Source organism: Poromitra crassiceps (assembly GCF_964638095.1).
Source record: "Poromitra crassiceps genome assembly, chromosome: 7".
Lineage (NCBI taxonomy): Eukaryota > Metazoa > Chordata > Actinopteri > Beryciformes > Melamphaidae > Poromitra > Poromitra crassiceps.
Genome location: NC_139628.1, coordinates 8,321,421 through 8,345,441, shown reverse-complemented (window position 1 = coordinate 8,345,441; position 24,021 = coordinate 8,321,421). Strand labels below are relative to the sequence as shown.

At 47.1% G+C, this 24,021-nt stretch overlaps 1 protein-coding gene across 1 annotated transcript; it reads left to right on the top strand.

Moving 5' to 3' along the window:
• Positions 1 to 4,687: 4,687 nt before the first annotated feature.
• LOC310779397 (dynein axonemal heavy chain 8-like) lies at positions 4,688 to 23,438 on the top strand (the record flags this gene model as incomplete). Its single annotated transcript, XM_083639932.1, is given in 10 exon segments — positions 4,688 to 4,772; positions 5,146 to 5,402; positions 5,548 to 5,752; positions 10,421 to 11,460; positions 11,464 to 11,581; positions 11,584 to 11,601; positions 13,008 to 17,959; positions 17,963 to 21,463; positions 21,467 to 23,169; positions 23,171 to 23,438. Coding segments are annotated over 10 exon segments (12,147 nt in total).
• Positions 23,439 to 24,021: the final 583 nt, after the last annotated feature.

Here is a 24,021-nt window from a genome sequence, read left to right as displayed (position 1 = left end):
TGGGGGGCCACATGAGAAACCCAGATTGTTGCCGGGGGCCGAACAAATAGTGTCATGCCGTAACCCATGGATGGGCAACTTTGATGATAGAGAGGGCCACAAAAAAATGTCCTCGCTACCAGATTTTGCTGAGGGCTGAACGGCGCCAGCGCGAAAAATGTGGGGCATTTGAAGCCAGGTTTAGAGGAATAACTCTAACAACTGTTGTAACAACTAACAATTGTGATGTCATTATTCAGTCTTAACCACCAATATTTGATCATTTTCCTCACTCACTCCTATGTCACCACCTGCTCTCCCTGCAGGGCTTGAAATTAACTTTTTTCACCACCTGCCAATATGGCTGCTAGATTTTAAAGTTACTAGCCAATTAGAATTTCCACTAGCCAAAATGTTTTTCTTGAAATAAACCAGAATATGAGTGGGTTAATTTAAGCATAAGTATCAGTAAGTGGCCCGGGATTCTCAAAGCCTGTGTTGAGGGTCACACAAGAACAAAAATGCACTAAGTTAATTATTTAAATTTCTGAATATATATATCAATATTCCAGACTGAAATGCTATAACAGAAGAGTATTGCCCAGAATGACATGAACATTTGGACACTTATTCTGCGGGTATATTGCATGTTGCGTTCAAGTGCACTGTAAAAAAAAAAAAAAAAAAAAAAAAAAAATGCAATTCCATCGCGGGCCACACAGGGGGCGCCCGGGGGCCGCATACGGCCCACGGGCCGTATGTTGCCCATGTATGCCTTAGAGTACCAGTCAAATATCTTGGCCCAGAATCCAGATAGTGAAGGGCAAAACCAAAAAGCATGTGAGAGTGTACCGTCGAACAGCTGACATCTATCACATAATGGAGACAGAAGTTAGTTATAAGTTATAAGTTATCCTTTATTTATCCCCGTGGGGAAATTCATCCTCTGCATTTGACCCATCCTCTACTAGGAACCTTCCTAGAACTAGGAGCAGTGGGCAGCCACTGTGCAGCGCCCGGGGACCAACTCCAGTTCTTTTGCCAGTACCTTGGTCAGGGGCACTGACAGGAGTATTAACCCTAACATACATGTCTTTCTTGATGGTGGGAGGAAACCGGAGCACCCGGAGAAAACCCACACGGACACGGGGAGAACATGCAAACTCCACACAGAAAGGACCTGGGACGGACCGGGGTTCGAACCCGGGACCTTCTTGCTGTGAGGCAACAGTGTTAACCACTGAGCCACCGTGCCGTCCAGGGTAGATCTTGTGCAACCTTGACTTGGAATAGTAAAGATGGTGAGTGACTTTAAATTGGATCAGCTGGTGTCTGCTGTTACATATCATTTCAGACAAATCAACACCAAATTCCTCCTGCCATGCCTCTATAATCCTATCAGTGGAGGCCCTGACACAGCCATCAATCAGATATACAAATCTAGAGATAAGGGTCTCTATCGTTGCATCGGCCTAGAAACTGCGCCCGGCGCAGTGCAGATTAGTGGGCGTGGACCGGCCCACTCGATATTTTGGTGTCGACGCTACACGCGGCCTTAAGCATTATAACCACGCCTTTTAAGCGTAAAATGATGCACTACCTGCTCATTGGAGAAGTGCAGTAAACAAATCACAAGCTTCCCTTTTAAGCTCCAATTCCACGGAGCGATCCAGTCCGGTGAGAAAAGCCGACCGAAGCGCTCTGAGCTCCCCCCCTCCCTGTTTCATCCCCGTCTGTCTCCATATATAATATTCCATATTATTATGCTTCTCAAACCAATCTGACTGCAGTTTAAATACTGCAAGCATGTAAATACGCTACACTATAGCAAGATCAAAGTGAAAAGAATGTTCTAAACGCATCGGATAGGAAAAAATATAGCCTATCCCTGGCTGGATGTCATGAGATTAGATTGGTGAAAGTTTGGGCAGAATGATATCGTTTCCTCTCCTACCTTTTCTTCTCCCCCGCTGCATGATGCAACAGCCTCTGATGACACCTATCACTTTTACTGGATCTGATTACTTTATTCTATTTTATTTACTGGATTTTATTATTGAGTATTGAGTGTATTTTATTTTGCCTATATATGCTTTACCCCCCCCTGCCCACAGGCTCTGACAAATATGTTCATTCTCAATAAAATATTCAGTAATCAATCACAGTGGCTTTAAAAGCCAGATTGGCAGCAGCTGGCGCAGTGTGATCAATATGGCAGAACACAACAGATCAGCAAAATTCTCTGCGGAGGAGAAAATGGTGCTGGCGCATGAGATTCAAGATTCAAGATTCAAGATTTTTATTGTCACTCCATGGTACAAGTATCACGTGTGAAATTCTTGTGCTGTGGACTCCGTTTACAACATAGTACAAATATAACAGGGCATATCAGTGCAAAAACAACAAGAGACACAACAAGCAATAAGGCAGTATAGTGATAAGGCAAGTCAGAGACAGTGGCATATTCACTGCACATAGGTGCACATGTCATGTGCATACTTTAGACGTGCTTAACATTTTAAATTCGGTGTATTTGACATACAGGTGCAAATAGCATATTCCTTATTAAACATACAATTAAACATTAGACATACGTAATGGTAGCAGCTACAATACGGTACAGTACGGCTACTACACTATTTGTGTATGTTAAGGAGTCTCGTGGCCTGCGGGAAGAAACTGTTCCTCAAGCGATTTGTGCGTGCTTTTGGAACCCTGTATCTCCTCCCTGAGGGTAACAGGGAGAACAGGCTGTTGTGGGGATGGTTTGTGTCTTTGATGATCTTCAGGGACCTCCTGAGGCACCGCTGTTTGTACAGTTCATGCAGTTCTGGCAACTCACATCCTGTTACGTGCTGGGCCGCGCGTCTCACTCTCCGTAGCGCCCTGCGGTCCATGTTGGTACAGTTCCCGTACCAGGTGGTGAAGCAGCCAGTCAGCAGGCTTTCAATGGTGCCTCTGTAGAAGTCCCTAAGGATTTCTGACCTTAGCCCAAATTTCTTCAGGCGCCTGAGTCCGTGTAGTCGCTGTTGGGCCTTTTTGACAACAGTGGCGGTGTGGCCGGCCCAAGTCAGGTCCTGGTGGATGTTGACTCCCAGGTACTTGAAGCTGTCCACCCTTTCCACCACTGTGCCGTTGATGGTGATTGGGGGGTGTGCGCCCCCCCCCCCCCCCCCCCTCCTGTAGTCTACAATGATCTCCTTGGTCTTGGAGACGTTCAGAGAGAGGTGGTTGTCCTGGCACCATTGTTCCAGGGCCCCCACCTCCTCTCTGTAGGCCGTCTCGTCGCCCCCCAAGATCAGCCCCACGACTGCTGTGTCGTCTGCAAACTTCACGATGGTGTTCGAAGTTTGAGTCGCCACGCAGTCGTGGGTGTAGAGGTTGTACCAGAAGGGGCTGGAGACGCACCCCTGGGGCGCTCCTATGCTGATGGTCAGTGGGGAGGAGGTGAGGTTGCCCACCCTCACCACCTGGCGGCGGTCTGTCAGGAAATCCAGGATCCAGTCGCACATTGCTGTGTTTAGTCCCAGATCCTTTAGCTTGTGTACCAGCCTGGAGGGTACTATGATGTTGAATGCTGAGCTGTAGTCCATGAACAGCATTCTTACATAGGTGTCCTTCCCCTCCAGGTGGGACAGGGCGGTGTGGAGCACGTGTGCTACTGCATCCGCTGTGCTCCTGTTGGGGCGGTATGCAAATTGTAGCGGGTCGTGGTCCGGGGGGAGTGTGGGACGGATCTTTGATATGACCAGCTTTTCAAAGCACTTGCTGGCTATTGGCGTGAGGGCTATTGGGCGCCAGTCATTGAGGCTGGTCACTTTCTGCTGCTTGGGAATGGAGATGATTGTCGCTGCTTTGAAGCAGGAGGGAACTCGTCGGAGGGAGAGAGACTGGTTGAAAATGTCTGTGAATACGCCTGCCAGCTGGTGGGCGCAGGCCTTGAGGACCCGCCCGGGGATGCCGTCCGGGCCGTCCGCCTTGCATGGGTTGATGCGCAGGAACGACCGGCGCACCTCATCCTCAGTTATGGTGAGAGGGCGGTCTGGATCTGTGGGGGGTGGGAGGTGGGAGGGGTTGGTGGTTGGGTGGGAATGGGAGGGGGTGGGGGTGCTGAGGGGTGGGGGGGGGAGGGGTGGAGGGGGAGTGGTCGGGGGGAGGAGGGCAGTGGGGGTGGTGGGGGGGAGGAGAGGAGGAGGGGTGTTGGGGGGGCGGAGAGGAGGAGAGGTGATGAGGGGAGAGTGGCAGGGGGGGAGGAGAGGAGGGGGGGAGGGGGGGTGGTGGGGGGGAGGAGAGAGGGGGGTGATGGGGGGGAGGAGAGAAGGAGGGGTGGTGGGGGGGAGGAGAGAGGGGGGGTGATGGGGGGGAGGGGTGGCTGAGGGGGGGGGGGGGTGGTGGGGAGGAGAGGGGTAGGAGAGGAGGTGGGGAGGAGGGGAGCCGCTCTGGCAGAGGGGTCGAACCTGGCGTAGAACGCGTTGAGTTCGTCTGGCAGGGTGGGTGACGCGTTGGCGTTTTGCTGTCTTGGTGATATATCTGTCCACCATCCATTTTGAATAGCTACAAAACAACTCTTTACTCAAGTCATTCATTCATCTATCCATCCAGGTTAAAAAGTACCATCAACAGCTGTTTGGAGAGGAGAATTACCCCGCCGGGAGGCAATAGTACCTATCTGCAGAACCGGGGGGGCCCCTCTCAAAATGACCCCGACATGGAGCTGAGCCCCAGCGAGGAGCTGACTGCAGCCAGCATCCCCCCGGAGATGGTGGAGGGGTTTGGTGGACCACAGGTGGGCGGTAAGTCATCCAATTAACTCTTCATTTATTCCCTTTGTTTAATTATAGGAATAATACCATACTAATCCAATAACAATAGATCATCATATAGGCTTGCGGGAGACTACCACGCTATCATTAGAACCTATCAATAAATGTGTATTCAGTACAGAGTAATCAGCAGTGTCCGGTGTGCGTAATGACTGCAGGCAAATTTGTTTGTTGGACACGTGCTTTACGCACGGATGGGATCAAGCACACCATTGTGGAATGGAGCTCCTGTCAGAACAGCAGATGTAGTAGAGCTAATCAGTGCAAATATTCACATAGAACAGTCTTCATTCAGAGTCGGTGACAAACAGATTGAGTGCTCATACAATTATTTTATTTACAGCAGCGGACGTGGACAGGGAGACCGCTGAGTCTGAGGGCGAGCGCTCCCCTCCCAACCACCCGCCCTCCCCTCCACCGGGACCGTCAGGGGGCGAGCGCTCCCCTCAACCGGGACCGTCAGGGTTGAGCGGCAGCAGCGGCGCCCGCTCCCGCAACCGGCCAGGGCCGCCAGGGACAGGCCGCTCCAGGACCGCCCGCCTGCATGCGGAGAGCGAGCGCTTCCTCCAGCTCCAGGAGGCCGGCTTCAACATCATGGAAGTCGGTTTCAACCGTCTGGAGGCCGGCCTCACAATTCAAAAGAAAATATGAAATAAACAATTCGGAAAAAGCAAAAGATTAAATTAATACGGTCGTCCTCTTCTCTCTCCTCTCCCTCCACGGGGCCGTCCCCTCCTCCTGGCAGGACGCCGGCCTTCGCGCAACAGATGGGGGGAGCGGAGCAGCCTCGCTGGTGCGCTCTGTGGAGCTGCTGATGGTGGCGAAGGCGGATCGTGGAGTGGTGGAGGAGCTGACTGCGGCCGCGGCGGTGGCGGAGGAGCGACAGCAGCAGCAGTCCTGGACCGCCTGTGTGAGGTGCCCATCCTGCATCTGCCTCCGAGAGGCAGATAGTGAACAGCAAAACCAAAAAGCATGTGAGAGTGTACCCTCTAACAGCTGACATCTATCACATAATGGAGAGACAGAAGGGTAGATCTTGTGCAACCTTGACTTGGAATAGTGAAGATGGTGAGTGATCAGCTGGTGTCTGCTGTTAATCGAGCAGAGTTGGACCACAGACAAACTCCTGTCCCATATCATTTCAGACAAATCAACACCAAGTTCCTCCTGCCATGCCTCTCTAATCCTGTCAGTGGATGGCAGTGGTTTCCTGGGGATGAGCCCCCCAGGCCCCCATCCGTCTGGGGACTCATGACATCATCACCAGTTACATCACTGATGACATCACCACCAGTGGGGACTGATGACATCACTGATGAGGCTAAATTGAACATACTTCACCAAATGGAACGTTGACCAAATGGAAAGACCGGCAGTTTGCGGTTGACCAAATGGCAGTGGTTTCCTGGGGACTGAGACGCCTCGACAAGCGGCCGTGTGATGGGATTGTTGGACAACCCCCCCGAGACGGGCAAGTACTCGCCATTAACTCATTCATGGCCAGTTTAGGACTGCCAATATTTAGCACAGGCCAAAGATTTTCATAATTGTTGGTCATCTTTCAAGACTCACAGTAAATTATCTATTAGCACCAGAGTGATTCGCAATACCTCAAAATGAAGATGTACGTCTCTGGGTTCACCAGGGAAAAAAAAGTGAGCTTTTAGCATGTTCTGTACTCTACTTATAGCCATTTATATACACCCTGTTTTCACCAAAAAGGTCTCTCTGAGAAGAGAAACAGCAGAAAAGGCCATTTTTGTAAAAGACACAATCTCAGGCAGAACTCGCTCTCAATTCTATTATTTTGAACTGTATTGACATCAGACATGTAAATATTATTCGTTATGACACAAATTATTATATATATACATGAAGTGCTTTTTTTACATTCAACAATACAGTTTACTCAGTGTGAGTGAGTGTGCAGACAGACACACAGACAGACAGACAGACAGACAGACAGACAGACACACACACACACACACACACACACACACACACACACACACACACACACACACACACACACACACACACACACAGAGAGAGAGTTCTGTCCACAGCTGCTGCTGGATCGCACCTCCTTCCAAGGGAACACTATTGATCGCCCCGCAAATTAGCATACATGTAGGAGGGGAACACCAAACTGGTCTGAGATCAGCGTCTAGCCTCCTCTGCCTCTGCATCGTTTTCCTCCCCTCGTTCGGGCTGGGACGAATGCTGCGACACAGGAACGGGTCCGGCTTGGCTTTGGGACCAGGCGCTGGAACCGGATCGATCATGTTCGTCACGGGTTTGACTACCGCGAACACTGGATTGACCAGGTTCGCCCTGCAGCAAGGCAACCAGCGCAGCGCGCTGAGGGGCATTTCAATGGCGTTTCTCCTCTGCACAAGGAAGCGTGTTTCTCTGTTTTTCCTCCTGCTCATTTCAAACAACAGCTGCGGTATGTGTTGTCGGCTTGGCTTTGAGGCTAGGGACCTGATAACATGTCACAGGCTGGGGAAGTCTTTGAACTACGCGCTGCACTAATAAAAACAAAAACACGTCAAACACGTCATTGGCGGGGATGGCTATTTCTGATAACACGTCAAAGACGTCTTTGGCGGTGAATGAGTTAAGGAGTTGTTATTAACGGCATTTGAGCTCTCAGAAATGGAGAAAGCCGACCGGATTTTGTCGCTTAATGGTATTAATGGTCTTGGCGACAGCAAGCCGTCTGAGCTCATGGAGAAGATGTTGGCCACCTTGGGCTCAGCTGATTCAATTTAATTGAATATAACTTTATTGTCCACCAGGGTGGAAAATTGTCTTTGGCTCAAAACACACACACACACACACACACACACACACACACACACACACACACACACACACACACACACACTGTCCAATACAAGGGTTTGTTTGGAATGCAATGGCAAAACTTAAAAGTCATGTTCCTCAAAATCCACGGCCGCGAAGGCCCCTAGTGATATCATAAGTGGAATCACTAACCTGCATTGATGTCGTACCTCCTAGGCTCCTAGCCTGCATTGGCTGCCAGTAAATCTTAGAATAGACTTTAAAATTCTGCTAATAGTTTACAAATCTCTCAACGGGTCAGGCCCACACTACATCTCTGAAATGCTTCTACACTATGAACCATCCAGATCCCTGAGATCTTCAGGCACTGGTCTACTAATTGTCCCAAGGACCAAATCAAAACATGGTGAAGCCGCGTTCTCCCACTATGCCTCTCATAACTGGAACAAACTCCCTGAACACATTAGATCTGCCCCTACTCTGCCTATTTTTAAATCCAAGCTAAAGACCTTTATGTTTACTCTTGCTTTTAACTGCTACTAAACTACTGCCTCTCTCGGCCTGTAATTTAAAAAAAAATTCCTGTACATTTCCAACAAATGGACTGTACATGTAATAATAATACTGAAGAGTGCCTTGTAACTTATTTAAAACAGAAATAATGTTTCATGTTTGTTAATTTGAGTATATATTTTAACTAAAACTGTCGGCTGTGTTTTTTATGTGTTTTTTATATGTGCATTGCTTTGCTGCTTGTTTTTTCGATTATTTTTTTGTAAAGCACCTTGAATTGCCTTTGTGTATGAAAAGTGCTATATAAATAAAATTTGACTTGACTTTGACTAGGGACATTAGGAAGCGGTGATGTCATCAGTGATCTCACATATTGATGACATCATCAGTAGTGTCACGATACTGAGTGAAATCATTAGGGAGAAATGGCTTCCCAAGCAGGGGCATCTCAAACTGTAGCTGCATGTCACCACTGATGATATCACAATGTATATGACCTCATTAGCATATTGTGGAGAGCTGTGTGTGAAGTGACATCATCAGTCTCTATGACTTCACTAGCATAGGTACATACAGCTACCGTGTGGACATAAGTGACATAACTGATGACATCATCACTGATGACATCATCATTTCTAGACCAATAATGAGCTGCTATAGCATAGCAATAGTAGTAGTAGTAGTAGTAGTAGTATGACCACTGATGAATACGACCTCAGTAGCATTATTGTGGAGGGCTGTGTGTGAAATCATGTGTCTCTACTTCACCAGCATAGTACATCCAGCTAACATTTGGGACATAAGTGACATAACTGATGACATCATCACTGATGACATCATCATTTCTAGACCAACAATGAGCTGTTATAGCGTAGCAATAGTAGTAGTAGTAGTAGACCACTGATGAATATGACCTCATTAGCATTATTGTGGAGGGCTGTGTGTGAAATGACATCATGTCTCTCTACTTCACCAGCATAGTACATCCAGCTAACATTTGGGACATAAGTGACATAACAGATGACATCATCAGTGATGACATCATTATTGATCATGTCACAATCTCTATGACACTTGTGAGAGCTCACACACTAATCAATATCTGTCCATAAATCACTTATGAATAGAGCCAATAGAGCCCCCCAAATTGCCCCTTACCCCTCCTTCAGCCCCACCTCCCACCGAGTGTCCTGAACCCTCTCGGCCCCGGAGGTCCACTCTTCAGGACTCTGGGACTGTTCCTTTGAGGCAGAGCCGTTAAGGTCATAATCCGACAATTGCCTGTTGTTGAGGTTATGGGTAAAATCCCTTCGGCCAAACCATTCTAGCATCAACCTCTATTCACCTTATGTAGCCCCCACCCACTTGACCCAGTTGTGTTATGACTTCCTGTTCAAAACACTGTCTGTTTTACCTGCCCACTATAGTACTGTACTGTCACAGGAAGTGTAAACACAATAGGAAGTAACTGGCTGACTGACCCCTGTGTTGGAACATAAGGTGAATAAAATGCCAAAGTCACACCCTCTTCCCGGTTAGCCACTCATGTAATAAATGAGCGATGTCATCAGTGAATGATGTCGTCAATGACATCCGTCACCCTTTGTCCAGATGTATGCCTGGCAATTTTTTTGAGTGTGATCTCATGCACATGCTCAATGTGTTAATGCATGTAATCAAACTTTTTTGTGTGATGTCACACCAATGACATCACTGATGACATCACTGATATGCATAAGTGACATCAGTGATTTATGACATCACTGATGAAGACACTTTGACATTGTGGCATCATCAGTGATGTCATAAATCCTGACCTGCTGGGGCTATAAAGTAGGGCTGTATCATGAGTTTCGCAAATGACGGAGCAAGAGAGTGACCACCGTAAACCAGATGCACGAAGTCGAAGGGCAAACAAGGTCAAGGAGAATACAGTGCCTGAAACATATGAAGGCAAGAGCAGCTCGAAAGAAGCTACTCACTACTGCACACAAATACATGATTGACATATTGGCTGACAGGCTGTTCATGGAGCTACAAGCAGTAGAAGACTTTCTTTTAGATTCTCCATCACGCTACATTTGATGATTTCTTTGCCAAAGGAGGATGCAAAGCCATTTTCTTCCTGTATCAAGAGTCTGAAGTCCCAGGAATAGAATGTGGCCGCTTATTTCCTGGAACTGCCAAAGGTGGAAAGATAAACAGATTGTTCTCACTAGCCAATTTGTCTCAGACTTGCATGACAGGCATGTGTTGCTTTTTTGTGCGACCTAGTGTTGACATTCCTGTAAATCCAGAAAGCATAAATGAGGAGATCTCAATGCTCAATGCCACCGACGGCATCCTGAAAGGAACCAGGAATCTCATTTACAAATTTTTGCTGCCACCTCAACGCAACGCAAAACTGGGGTGTCGAATCAGTCTAAATACGGACAGAAATATACAGAACTTCAAGGACACCGTACAAGGTTCTATTAGCTTCTTAGATGATATCCAGTTGACCATCGATGGTATTGTTCATCTGAGTACAGCCACAGACATTGACTTCTCCAGATTGGTTACGCCTGAAGAAATAAAAGCAGCGGCAGCAGACTTTGAAAGGGTACATCAACTGGAAGACATTTTGATGAAGTGGTATAAGCAGATGGAGCTGGTCTTGACAGAAAGTGATCTGATAAGGAAAGAGGTTAACACTGCTGGGCCATTGGACGAGTTGAATCACTGGAAAAGAACGTTGGCGAAGTTAGACACCATCATTGATCACATCAAGGGCCCAGAGTGCAAAGCAGTGGTAAAGGTCATCCATGTCGCCCGCTCCAAGACGCTGAAGAAGTGGCATGAGCTGGATGCCAGGGTAACAGATCGTGCCAATGAGGCCAAAGATAATGCCAAATTCCTACGCACACTGGAGAAGTTCTGCCAACCTCTTTACAACAGTGACCCGCTCACCATGACAAAGAGCATCCAGAACATCATCAACTCCATTCAAATGATTCACAGGTTTTCACAGTACTACAATACATCTGAGAGAATGACCATCTTGTTTGGCCATGTTACAAATCAGATGGTTTCAGCATGCAGAGCATATATTACTGTCAGCGGCACCTGTCCAGTTTGGGACCAAGATGCTGAAGACATCATCAAAAGAATACAGGACTGCATCTACTTGTATCACGAGTATCGCTCTTGTTTCGAGAAACAAACAATGGAAAGCCCTGGAGAGAGGCACTTTGAGGTTTCCGAGATGCAAATTTTTCGCAAGTTTAAAGGCTTCTGCAACCAACTGGAGAAGATCACCCAAATCATTACAATGGTGAATACATTCTCTGTTCTTGGATAATCAAACATTGATGGCATTGAGAGAATGTCTAGGAAATTCCAGGATATATTCTCGAGTGTGAAGAAGAAGAAATATGATATATTGGATCCAAGAGGAGCTGAATTTGAAGGGGACTTTGATAGTTTATGACTAAAACCCGTGACCTTGAGAACGAGCTGCAGAAATTTATGAATTTCTTTTTTTCAAAAATCATCTCATCTCAGCACGCTTTCTGCCGGCTAGAGACTGAAATATCCAACATTTTGGGTCTCATTCTTCAGAAGTATGCTTCAGAACTAAAGTTTGTGAATAGGCTCTATCAGGAACACAGAGACGAGCCCCCTATAGCCAGAAACCTGCCTCCTGTGGCTGGCAGGATTGGATGGGTCAGACACCTCTACAGAAGAATAGAGGAACCTATAATATATAAAAAATTTGACATCCTATCCAGTCCGGAAGGAAAGGAGGTGGTCAAAATGTACAATCGGACTGCAGTGTTTGTGGAGTTTGAACTTCTTTACCACAGAGCCTGGATGAAGGACGTCTCAGAGCTAGAATATGCCTTACAAAGTGCATTGCTGGTTCGTCACCCTGAGACAAGAAAATTACTTGTCAACTTTGATCCTAAAATAACTGAGGTCATTAGGGAGACTAAATGTATGCTGAAGATGGGTCTTGAGGTTCCAAATCAGGTTTTGCATCTGGTCAAGTCAGAACGCAGAATAAATGCCAATCACATCAGACTAAAGACCATTTTAGAAGACTATGAGTCCACTTGTGAGAATATACCTGGGGTCTCCTGGAGTCTGTGCTTCGCCGTGGGTCAGTTCTGCTCACCTGGTCATCTTTCATTCTGGACGAGTTCTTTCAAAATGTCGACACTGCTATGTCTGAGCTCAAACATCTTCTAAGAAGGTGCGGGATATCTGTGAAATACACATTGACAATGTCCTCAAAGACATTTCAGAGGCTGTGCTGATTGAGATTCCAGAAGATCAGCCTTCTTCATTGCAGTACCTAATTGATACAAATGAGAATCAATGTAAGAAGTGGGCGGCTACCTTGGACCACAAAAGTAGCCACGTTGAAGAGGCAGTAAAGGAGCTGATTAAAACATTCTGTGCCATTCATGAGTCAAAAGATGGTGACAAAGAAAGCAATTTTGAAAAACAGTGCAAGAAGATGTATGAGTACTTCAATGCCAAGCTATTAGACGCACTGGTGAAATCAACCAGGTTATCACTGGACTCTCTGAAGAGGAGGGTTCTTGTTGCTTCTCCATCCAGAAAAGGGCATGCCACCACATGCCAGTCTGAGCTGGTCACACTCATAAAATCTGAAGTCCACCTGGTTATACCCAATATTGTTATGATTCCCACTGTAGACTACGTCCAGCAAGCCATCAACCACTTGGTACAGTTGGTGCTAGAAGTTAGCCAGGGTGTTGCATGCTGGGGACAGAAGTGCAAGCCTGATGGCATGGAAGTGAAAGGGAATGTCAAGAGCTTTCAACTCCCTGAGCGGACAAGCTGATGATCTTCTGAAGCAGTTCCATCCATTTAAAGTGATCTGTGCTGAAGACAGGCACTTGAAAGTCAAGGAATTCATGGACAGCAATCCATACTTGAGCGAGATCAAATCTGAAATCCAGCGTTACACCTCATTTGAACAAGACATTGGTGATATCCAACCCATCATTATTTTGTGGTCCATGGAATTGTCAACAGCTCCGTTAAAGATGTGCCTGACAGTTGAGGTCAAAGCCGTGAAGAAACTGTTGTGCAAATACCTGAAGGCAGTGTACAGGAAGAAAATGATCGACATCAGCATATTTACTGCCAAACACCACGCACAGCTATCGAGGCCCATAGCTGATCTGGAAGATGTACGTATTGTCATGAAGGCCCTGTCCAAGCTCCGGGATTCTGAGATAGAGAATGATGTGAAATTTGACTCCATTAAGGAAGCCTATGTCATTCTGAAAAGATCTCAAGTGGAGGTGACAAAAAAAGAGGCAGATGGGTTGGGCAATCTCAGATGTTCCTTCACCAAGCTCCAATTCAAAGCTAGATCAGTCCAGGATGAGCTTGTTCATATGCAACCCAAGTTCAAACAAAACCTTCTGGAGGGTGTTTCCACTTTCAAAAATGATGCTGCCTCTTTTATAGACGAATATGATTCAAATGGCCCTATGGTGGAAGGAATATCTCCCCAAGAAGCCAGTGGCAGGCTCCAGAGCTGTCAGGCTAGATTTGATGACCTATATAAAGATTATATCACATACCATTCTGGTGAGCAGATCCTTGGTTTGCCAGTTACGGAGTATGAAGAGCTGGATGAAAAAAAAAGAGAGCTTGGGCTGCTACAGAAACTCTATGGCCTATATGATGCAGTGATGAATAATATTAGCGGGTACTATGACATTCCGTGGAGAGACGTGGACATTGACAAGATCAATGGAGAACTTTTGGAATTCGGGAACAGGTGTCGTAAGCTGCCCAAAGCCCTGAAAGAATGGCAGGTCTTTATGGACCTTAAGCAAAAGGTTGATGATTTCAGTGAGTCCTGCCCTCTGCTACAATTGATGGCAGACAAATCCATGATACAGAGACACTGGCAACGGATCGCAGACCTGACTGGGCACACATTTGAGGTGGATTCTCCTACCTTTGCACTGCGGAACGTCATGGAAGCACCTCTGTTGAAGCATAAGGATGACATTGAGGACATCTGCATATCAGCTGTGAAGGAGAAGGATATTGAGGCCAAGCTGAAAGAAGTGACAGAAGTATGGATCGGCTACAACCTGACCTTGAAGGAGTTCAAGGACAGAGGAGAGGTGATGCTGGCAGACACGGCAGACATCCTAACCCAAATGGAGGATAGTCTCATGGTTCTGGGCTCACTGATGACCAACAGATACAATGCCGTCTACAGGGATGAAATCCAAAAGTGGGTCAACAATATCTCAAAATCAACTGAATTGATTGAGCAATGGTTGATTGTACAAAACTTATGGGTCTATTTGGAGGCTGTGTTTGTTGGGGGAGACATTGCGAAAGAGCTGCCACAGGAAGCCAAGCGTTTTCAGAATATTGACAAGCAATGGATGAAGGTAATGCAGCATGCCCAAGCAGTCCCAAATGTGGTGGAGTGCTGTACAGGGCATGAACTTGTGGGAGAGATCCTACCAGATCTTCAGAACCAGCTGGAGTTCTGCCAGAAGTCTCTCACGGGTTACCTTGAGAAAAAGAGGCTTCTGTTTCCACGATTCTTTTTTGTGTCTGATCCAGCCCTCTTGGAAATCCTCGGACAAGCCAGTGATTCTCACACCATTCAGGCACATCTACTTGGGGTGTTTGACAATGTCGGCAAAGTAGAATTCCATGCATCAGAATATGACAAGATTTTGGCTGTTCTTTCACAAGAGTCAGAGAAACTGGATCTGGACCATCCTGTGATGGCGCAGGGACCAGTGGAGCTCTGGCTAGGGGAGCTGTTGCGCGAACAGCAGTCCTCTCTGCATACTGTTATCAAATATGCTGATTTTGAGATCAATGATGACGACTTCCAGCTTCTACCCTTCCTCAATCAGTTCCAAGCACAGGTGGGCTTGCTGGGAATTCAGATGCTTTGGACAAGAGACTCAGAAGATGCACTGGAATGTGCCGTAGATGACAAGGAGATCATGCCAAGTACCAACCAATCATTCTTGGATCTACTCAACACACTTATTTCACAGACCACCCTTGACCTGACCAAGTTTGACAGAGTCAAGTTTGAGACGCTGGTCACAATCCATGTGCACCAGAGGGATATATTTAATGACATGGTAAAAATGGGTGTCAAATCTGTCACTGACTTTGAATGGCTGAAGCAGAGCAGATTTTATTACAAGGACGACCTGGATCAGATCCTTGTGTCCATTACTAATGTCGACTTTATTTATCAGAATGAGTTCCTAGGCTGCACCGACCGTCTGGTCATCACCCCTCTTACTGACAGGTGTTACATCACACTGTCCCAGGCTCTGGGCATGAACATGGGAGGAGCCCCTGCAGGGCCAGCTGGCACTGGGAAGACTGAAACCACCAAGGACATGGGTCGCTGCCTGGGCAAGTATGTGGTGGTCTTCAACTGCTCTGATCAGATGGACTTCAGAGGACTTGGCAGGATATACAAAGGCCTTGCACAATCAGGGTCCTGGGGCTGCTTTGATGAATTCAACAGAATTGACCTGCCAGTGCTGTCTGTTGCTGCTCAGCAGATCTTCATTGTTCTGAATGCACGCAAGGAGCGCAAAACCAGCTTCATCTTCAGCGATGGAGACTGTGTGAATCTGAATCCGGAGTTTGGTCTGTTCATCACCATGAATCCTGGCTACGCAGGGCGACAAGAACTTCCTGAAAACTTAAAAGTGCAGTTCAGGACAGTGTCTATGATGGTACCAGACCGGCAGATCATCATGAGAGTCAAACTGGCCAGTTGTGGTTTCATTGAGAATGTCATCTTAGCCCAGAAATTCTTTGTCCTTTATAAACTATGTGAGGAGCAACTAACAAAACAGGTCCACTACGATTTTGGTCTGAGGAACATATTGTCTGTGTTGAGAACACTGGGGGCCAATAAAAGAAACCGACCCAATGACACAGAGTCCAGCACTGTCATGAGAGTGCTGCGTGACATGAATCTTTCTAAATTGGTGGATGAAGATGAACCCCTCTTCATCAGTCTGATCAATGACCTGTTCCCCGGGATCCAGCTCGATGGGAGTACGTATGAAGACCTGCAGGCCGCTGTAGCCAATCAGGTGGAAAAAGATGGCCTTGTCAACCACGATCCATGGAACCTGAAGCTGGTTCAGCTCGTTGAGGCTTCACGTGTGCGCCATGGCCTGATGACTCTGGGCCCCAGCGGAGCTGGGAAGACCAAGGTCATCAACATTCTCATGCGTGCCATGGAGGAATGTGGAACCCCACATAGGGAGATGCGCATGAACCCCAAGGCGATCACTGCACCACAGATGTTTGGTCGTCTTGATGCAGCCACCAATGACTGGACTGATGGCATATTTTCCACTTTGTGGAGGAGGACACTCAAAGGCAAGAAAGGGGAAATGATATGGATCGTGCTGGATGGCCCTGTGGATGCCATTTGGATTGAGAACCTGAACTCTGTGTTGGATGACAATAAAACCCTGACCTTGGCTAATGGAGATCGCATCGTCATGTCTCCATCCTGCAAGTTGGTGTTTGAGGTACACAACATGGACAATGCATCGCCTGCTACTGTGTCCCGGGTGGGAATGGTCTTCATGAGCTCATCTGCTCTGAGCTGGAAACCCATACTGGAGGGATGGGCTCGCAAGCGAAATGCACAAGAGTCAGAAAACATTCTAACTTTATATGACAGGATATATCAGGACGCCTACTTGTATATGAAGCAAAATCTTAAGCCTAAAATGGAACTTTTGGAGTGCAACTACATAATACAGTCTGTGAATCTGCTGGAGGGTCTGATCCCCTCCAAAGAGAATGGGGGCCTGCATGGCAAAATGCACCTAGAGCGCCTCTTTGTCTTCTGCTTGATGTGGAGCCTGGGAGCTCTTTTGGAGCTGGAGGACAGGGACACACTGGAGCACTATATCAGAAAGCATAACACCAAAATTAACTTGCCTGAAACGAAGCCAGGAGAGACTATGTTTGAGTACAAGGTCAACGAAAACGGTGACTGGTCTCATTGGGATAACTATGTAGTGGAGTACCCCTATCCAACTGACCATGTGCCAGACTATGCCTCCATCCTTGTCCCAAATGTGGATAACATAAGAACAACTTTCCTGCTGGAAACTATTGCCAAACAGCGGAAGGTTGTGGTGCTTATTGGTGAACAAGGAACAGCCAAGACCGTGATGATAAAAGGCTATACAAAAAAGTATGATCCTGAGACAGACCTGTTCAAGTCTCTGAACTTCTCATCTGCGACTGAGCCCATGATGTTCCAGCATACAGTGGAGAGCTATATTGAGAAACGAATCGGCAGCACATATGGACCCCCAGGGGGGCGCAGGATGACCGTCTTTGTTGATGACATCAACATGCCTATCGTGAATGAGTGGGGAGATCAGATCACCAATGAGATAATCCGCCAGATGATGGAAATGTGTGGCATGTACAGTCTGGACAAACCAGGAGACTTTACCATTATTGTGGATGTGCAGATAGTGGCTGCCATGATTCACCCGGGGGGTGGGAGAAACGATATCCCACAGAGACTGAAGAGACAGTTCAGCGTCTTCAACTGTACCCTGCCATCCAATGCCTCCATTGATAAGATCTTTGGTGTAATGGGTGGTGGATGTATCGCTTCATGCATGGGATTCAAGCCTGAGGTGTCAGCAATGGTGACTCATCTTGTGAAAGCTGGGAGGGTCTTATGGCAGAAGACAAAGGTAAAAATGCTGCCCACACCAGCCAAGTTCCACTATGTCTTCAATTTGAGAGACTTGTCCAGGATCTGACAAGGAATGTTAAACATCAAGGCAGAAGAATGTGATAATATCAATTCTCTATTGGCTCTATTCAAGAGTGAATGTACGAGGGTGATTGCTGACAGGTTTGTCTGCAAGGCGGACAAAGATTGGTTTGAAGCGTCTATAACCATGATAGAAGAGCATGATGAAAAGCTTATCGCAGGGCTTCATCCTGAGCCATACTTTGTGGACTTCCTGCGAGATGCTCCTGAAGTCACTGGAGATGAACCGGAAGATGCCGATTTGGAGGCCCCCAAAATTTATGAACTGGTACCAAGTTTTGAGTTCTTAGAAGAGAAGCTGAAGATGTATCAGGAAGAGCGCAATGAGGTCACAAGAGGTGCCAGGCTGGATTTGTTTTTTTTTAGGAATGCCATGACTCATCTCATTAAAATCTCACGCATCATTCGAACTGACAATGGAAACGCCCTGCTGGTAGGAGTGGGAGGATCAGGAAAACAGAGCCTCACTCGCCTGGCTTCATATATAGCTGGATACGGAGTCTTCCAGATCACACTGACGAGGTCGTATAACACAACTAATCTCATGGATGACCTGAAAGTGTTGTACAAAACCGCTGGTGCTGATGGCAAAGGCATCACCTTCGTCTTTACAGACAATGAAATCAAAGATGAGGCCTTCCTTGAGTATCTCAACAATGTGCTCTCATCTGGTGAGGTCTCTAACCTTTTTCCTAAAGATGAGATGACAGAGATCACCCAGGGCCTGATCGCTGTGATGAAAAGAGAGTTGCCTAAAAACCCACCAACTGTTGACAATTTATACGAGTACTTCATATCCAGGGCAAAAAAAAATCTGCACATAGTTTTGTGTTTCTCACCAGTGGGTGAGAAGTTCCGCTCTCGATCCCTGAAGTTCCCGGGGTTAATTTCAGGCTGCACCATGGACTGGTTCACCCCTTGGCCAAAAGAGACTCTGGTGGCTGTGTCTAAATATTTCCTGGAGGATTTTAAAATGGTCTGCTCTGATGCTGTGAAGGCTGCTGTGGTGAATACCATAGGAACATACCATGACAAAGTATCTGAGACCTGTGAGAGCTACTATGAAAGGTTCAGAAGAAGAACTCATGTTACCCCTAAATCCTACCTCTCCTTTGTAAATGGATATAAAACACTGTACGAGGAAAAGTACAACTCCATCAAGATGCTATCAGAGCGCATAAAAGGTGGGTTGACCAAACTGATGGAGGCTAGTGAGTCTGTGGCTCAGCTGTCCAAAGATCTGGAAGTGAAGAAGAAAGATCTGGTTGTAGCGTCTGCCAAAGCCGAAAAGGTGCTTGAAGAGGTGGAAGTCAAGGCTGCAGCTGCTCAAAAGGTAAAGGATTCCGTCCAGAAAGTGAAGGATAAAGCTGAGAAACTTTTGAAGGAGATTGAGGCAGAGAAAGCCGTTGCAGATATAAAACTGGAGGATGCCAAACCAGCTTTAGCGGCGGCTGAGTCTGCATTGAATACCATTGAACCTTCTCACATTGCCACTGTAAAAAAACTGGCAAAGCCTCCACATCTGATCATGAGGATTATGGACTGCTGCCTGCTGTTATTCCAGAAGAAGGTGGACATCGTCACTCAGGATCCAGAGCGGCCATGTCTTAAGCCATCATGGCAAGAGGCGCAGAAGCTTATGAGTGCCAGTGGTTTCTTAACCTCTCTCCAGCAGTTCCCTAAGGACGAGATCAACGAGGAAATGGTAGAATTGCTGCAGCCCTACTTGAGAATGGAGGATTACACAATGGACAATGCAAAAAAAGTGTGTAGTGACGTAGCTGGTCTGCTGTGCTGGACCACATCTATGGAACAATTCTTTGGCATTAACAAAGAAGTGTTGCCACTCAAGGCAAACCTGATCATTCAGGAGGCCAGACAGAAGGTGGCTAGTAAAGATCTGGCCGCTGCACAAGAAGAGCTGGACGCGAAGGAAGCAGAGTCGGCCATAGTCCAGGCTAAATTTGATGCTGCCATGAAAGAGAAGCAGGAGTTGGTGGACGATGCTGAGAAGTGTCAGAACAAAATGGAGGCCGCAACGACACTTATTGGGGGACTTAGCGGAGAGAGGAACAGCTGGGAAGAGCAGAGCAAAGCATTTGAATCAGAGATCAGCAGACTTGTGGGTGATATTCTTCAGCTCACTGGCTTCCTCTCTTACTGTGGACCCTTTAACCAGAGTTTCCGTAACATGTTACTGAAAGACATTTGGGAGGCAGAACTCCTCAAACAAGAAATCCCTTTCACAGAAAACCTCAATCTCATTTCAGCACTAGTGGACCCTGCCACTATGAGTGAGTGGGACCTGCAAGGGCTGCCAGGAGATGACTTGTCAGTGCAGAATGGCATTATTGTCACACAGGCAACAAGATACCCCCTCCTTATTGACCCCCAGACACAAGGAAGGTCTTGGATCAAGGAAAAAGAAAAAAACAATGAACTCCAAATCACATCGCTCAATCATAAGTTCTTCCGCACTCACCTAGAAGACTGTCTCGGCCAGGGACGCCCGCTACTTATTGAGGATGTACTTGAGGAACTGGACCCGGCCCTAGACAATGTGCTTGAGAAGAATTTCATTAAATCTGGTAACTCTTTCAAAGTAAAAGTTGGTGACAAAGAGATAGATGTGATGAAAACCTTCCAGCTCTATATAACCACTAAACTGCCTAATCCGGCATACACCCCAGAAGTCAGTGCCAAGACCGCCATCATTGACTTCACTGTGACCATGAAGGGTCTGGAGAACCAGCTACTACGCATAGTCATGCTCAAAGAGAAATCTGGACTCGAGGAAGAGAGACAGGCACTATTGGAGGATGTGTCTGCCAATAAGAGGAAAAAGAAGAAGTTGGAGGACGACTTGCTAGACAAGCTCAGCACCACAGAAGGTTCCTTGGTAGATTATGATTCCATCATTGGCATTCTGAGTACCACTAAGAAGACTGCAACTGAAGTTAGTGAGAAGCTCCATGTTGCAGCAGAGACAGAGGTGAAGATCAACACGGCTCAGGAGGAATACCGTCCCGCTGCCTCCCGAGGCAGCATCCTTTACTTCCTCATCACAGAGATGAGTATGGTCAATGTCATGTACCAGACCTCCTTGAGTCAGTTACTTAAACTCTTCGACTCATCTATGGAACACTCTGAGAGGTCTCCTGACACTCAGACGCGACTTACCAACATCATTAATTATCTGAGCTATGAGGTGTTCAGGTACACAGTCAGAGGCCTTTATGAATCAGACAAGTTCATCTTCACACTCTTGTTGGCCCTCAAGATTGATTTAGAGAAGCAGATAATAGAGCAGAATGAATTTCAGCTTCTCATGAAAGGTGGTGCAGCTCTTGACCTGAAGACCTGTCAACCAAAGCAATTTAGATGGATACAGGATGAGTCCTGGCTAAACCTGGTGGAACTCAGCAAATTACCATCATTCGCTAACATCTTGAACCAGGTGGCTAGCAACGAGAAACCCTGGAAAGCGTGAATTGGTATGGATGCCCCAGAGGAAGGTGTCATCCCAGATAACTACAATGACTCCCTCACTATCTTCCATAGACTCTTGCTGGTCAGGTCGTGGTGCCCTGACCGCACCTTGTCTCAGGCCAGAGGTTATGTGGCAGACTCTATGGGAAAGAGGTTCGCTGAGCCAGTCATGTTGAACCTTCACAGCACCTGGGAGGAGAGTGACCCTTGTACCGCGCTAATTTGCTTTCTGTCTATGGGCTCAGATCCCACCAACCAGATTAATGCACTTGCTAAGAACCTTGAACTTGAATGCAGAGCTATATCCATGGGACAGGGACAAGAGGTGCATGCAAGGAAGCTCATACAGACGTCAATGGACATTAAAGGACAGGGAGGCTGGGTCCTTCTGCAGAATTGTCACCTGGGCCTGGAGTTTATGGATGAATTGCTGGAAACCATCACTACAGTGGAGACAATGCATGATAGTTTCAGGGTGTGGATCACCACTGAACAGCACGATCGCTTCTCCATCACCCTTCTGCAGTCCTCTATCAAGTTCACCAATGATCCACCTCAGGGAGTGCGCGCTGGCCTGAAACGCACATTTGCAGGAATTTCTCAGAAGCAACTGGAATTCAGCAACCTGATCTATTGGAAGCCTTTACTGTACAGTGTGGCCTTTCTCCACACTGTTGTGCAGGAACGGCGCAAATTTGATGCTTTGGGTTGGAACATACCTTATGAGTTTAACTCAGCTGACTTCACTGCAAGTGTCGAGTTTGTTGAGAACCACTTGGACGAGTGCACCCCCAAGAAGGGTGTATCATGGGTAACTGTGCGTTACATGATAAGCGAGGTGCAGTACGGAGGAAGGGTTACTGATGACTATGATAAACGCCTACTCAACTGTTTTGCTCGAGTATGGTTCACTGACAAGATCTTTGAGAAGTCATTCAACTACTACACTGGCTATGAAATTCCAGTGTTGGAAACAGTGGAGCAGTACATGGAATACATTCAGATGTTGCCTGATTTGGACACCCCCCAGGTTTTTGGGCTGCATCCTAATGCTGATATCACCTACCAGACAAACACATCTACTAATGTACTAGGCACAATCACAAATATCCAGCCCAAGGAAAGCGGAGGGGGAGGAGGAGCAACTCGGGAGGATATCGTTTACAACTTGGCAGACGACATGCTGGGGAAACTGCCCCCCAATTATGTGCCCCATGAGGTAAAAGCCAAGCTGGTGAAGATGGGACTCCGGAACCCTATGAACATCTTCCTAGGTCAGGAGGTGGATCGAATGCAAAGGATCATCGGTGTGGTGCGCATTACTCTAAGCGATCTCAAGCTGGCGATTGAGGGCACCATCATAATGAGTGAGAATCTTCGTGACACCCTGGACAACATGTTTGACGCCCGTGTGCCAAACCTGTGGAAGAAGATCTCCTGGGAGTCGTCCACTCTGGGCTTTTGGTTCACCGAGCTTCTGGAGAGGAACAAACAGTTCCACAGCTGGGTGTTTGAAGGAAGACCCAAAACCTTTTGGATGACCGGCTTCTTTAATCCTCAGGGTTTCTTGACAGCTATGAGACAAGAGGTAACCAGAGCACACAAAGGCTGGGCTCTGGACACCGTCGTCCTATCCAACAAAGTCCTGAAGCAGGACAGGGCGGAGATCACAGAGTCCCCAGATGAGGGAGTGTACGTCTACGGACTGGGACAGGAAGGGCATTCGTCTCATCGAGTCCACGCCCAAGGTGCTGTTCACGCCACTGCCCATCATCCACATGTTCGCCATCAACTCCGCCCTCTCCAAGGGCCAGGACAAGGACAAGGACAAGCTCTACGTCTGCCCCATCTACAAGAAAAAAAAACGCACGGACCTGAATTACATCACAGGAGTGGTGTTGCAGACCCCTGAGTCACAGCCACCAGACCATTGGATCTTGCGTGGCGTCGCACTGCTCTGTGACAACATGTGACAGCTGCGTCACCAGGGTTTGGCGATGTCTACCAAATTGGTTTATGACGATGTCAACAGTGAAACCGTGATGGACAATGACATCGTTGTTGGGGGGGTAAAAATATAGAAATAAACATATAAAATAATAAAGATAAAAATAATTAGGGTGGGGGAGGGGCATACAAAAAAAGGGGAGGGGGGGGGGGGTCAAGACTAGTACCTGCACGTGGTGGCCCTGCTACGAATTTGACGAGCCTGACGAATTCAACTAAACCAGTAAAACCAGAGCTTCTACACGAACGTAAGAATGAACAGACGGACTATAGCGGTCGGAATAATAACTATTGTGATTATGTCATCAGTGATGATGGTATTTGCTAGGGACCCATTTTAGCTGTGGTCAGCATGGCCAGCAGCTCTATAAGGCCCCCATCCGCAACTTCGGAGGCGGTCGCATTACGACGAGACTATCGCCAGTTTTGTAATTGAGGCACATCGCTCATCATTTTTGTTCGTTTTTTAGGAACGTGCTTTACTGATCGTTTTGTCCTATCAAGTCTGTGAGTTATAAGAGCTAAATTCTTTGTCAAAAAAGCAGAACT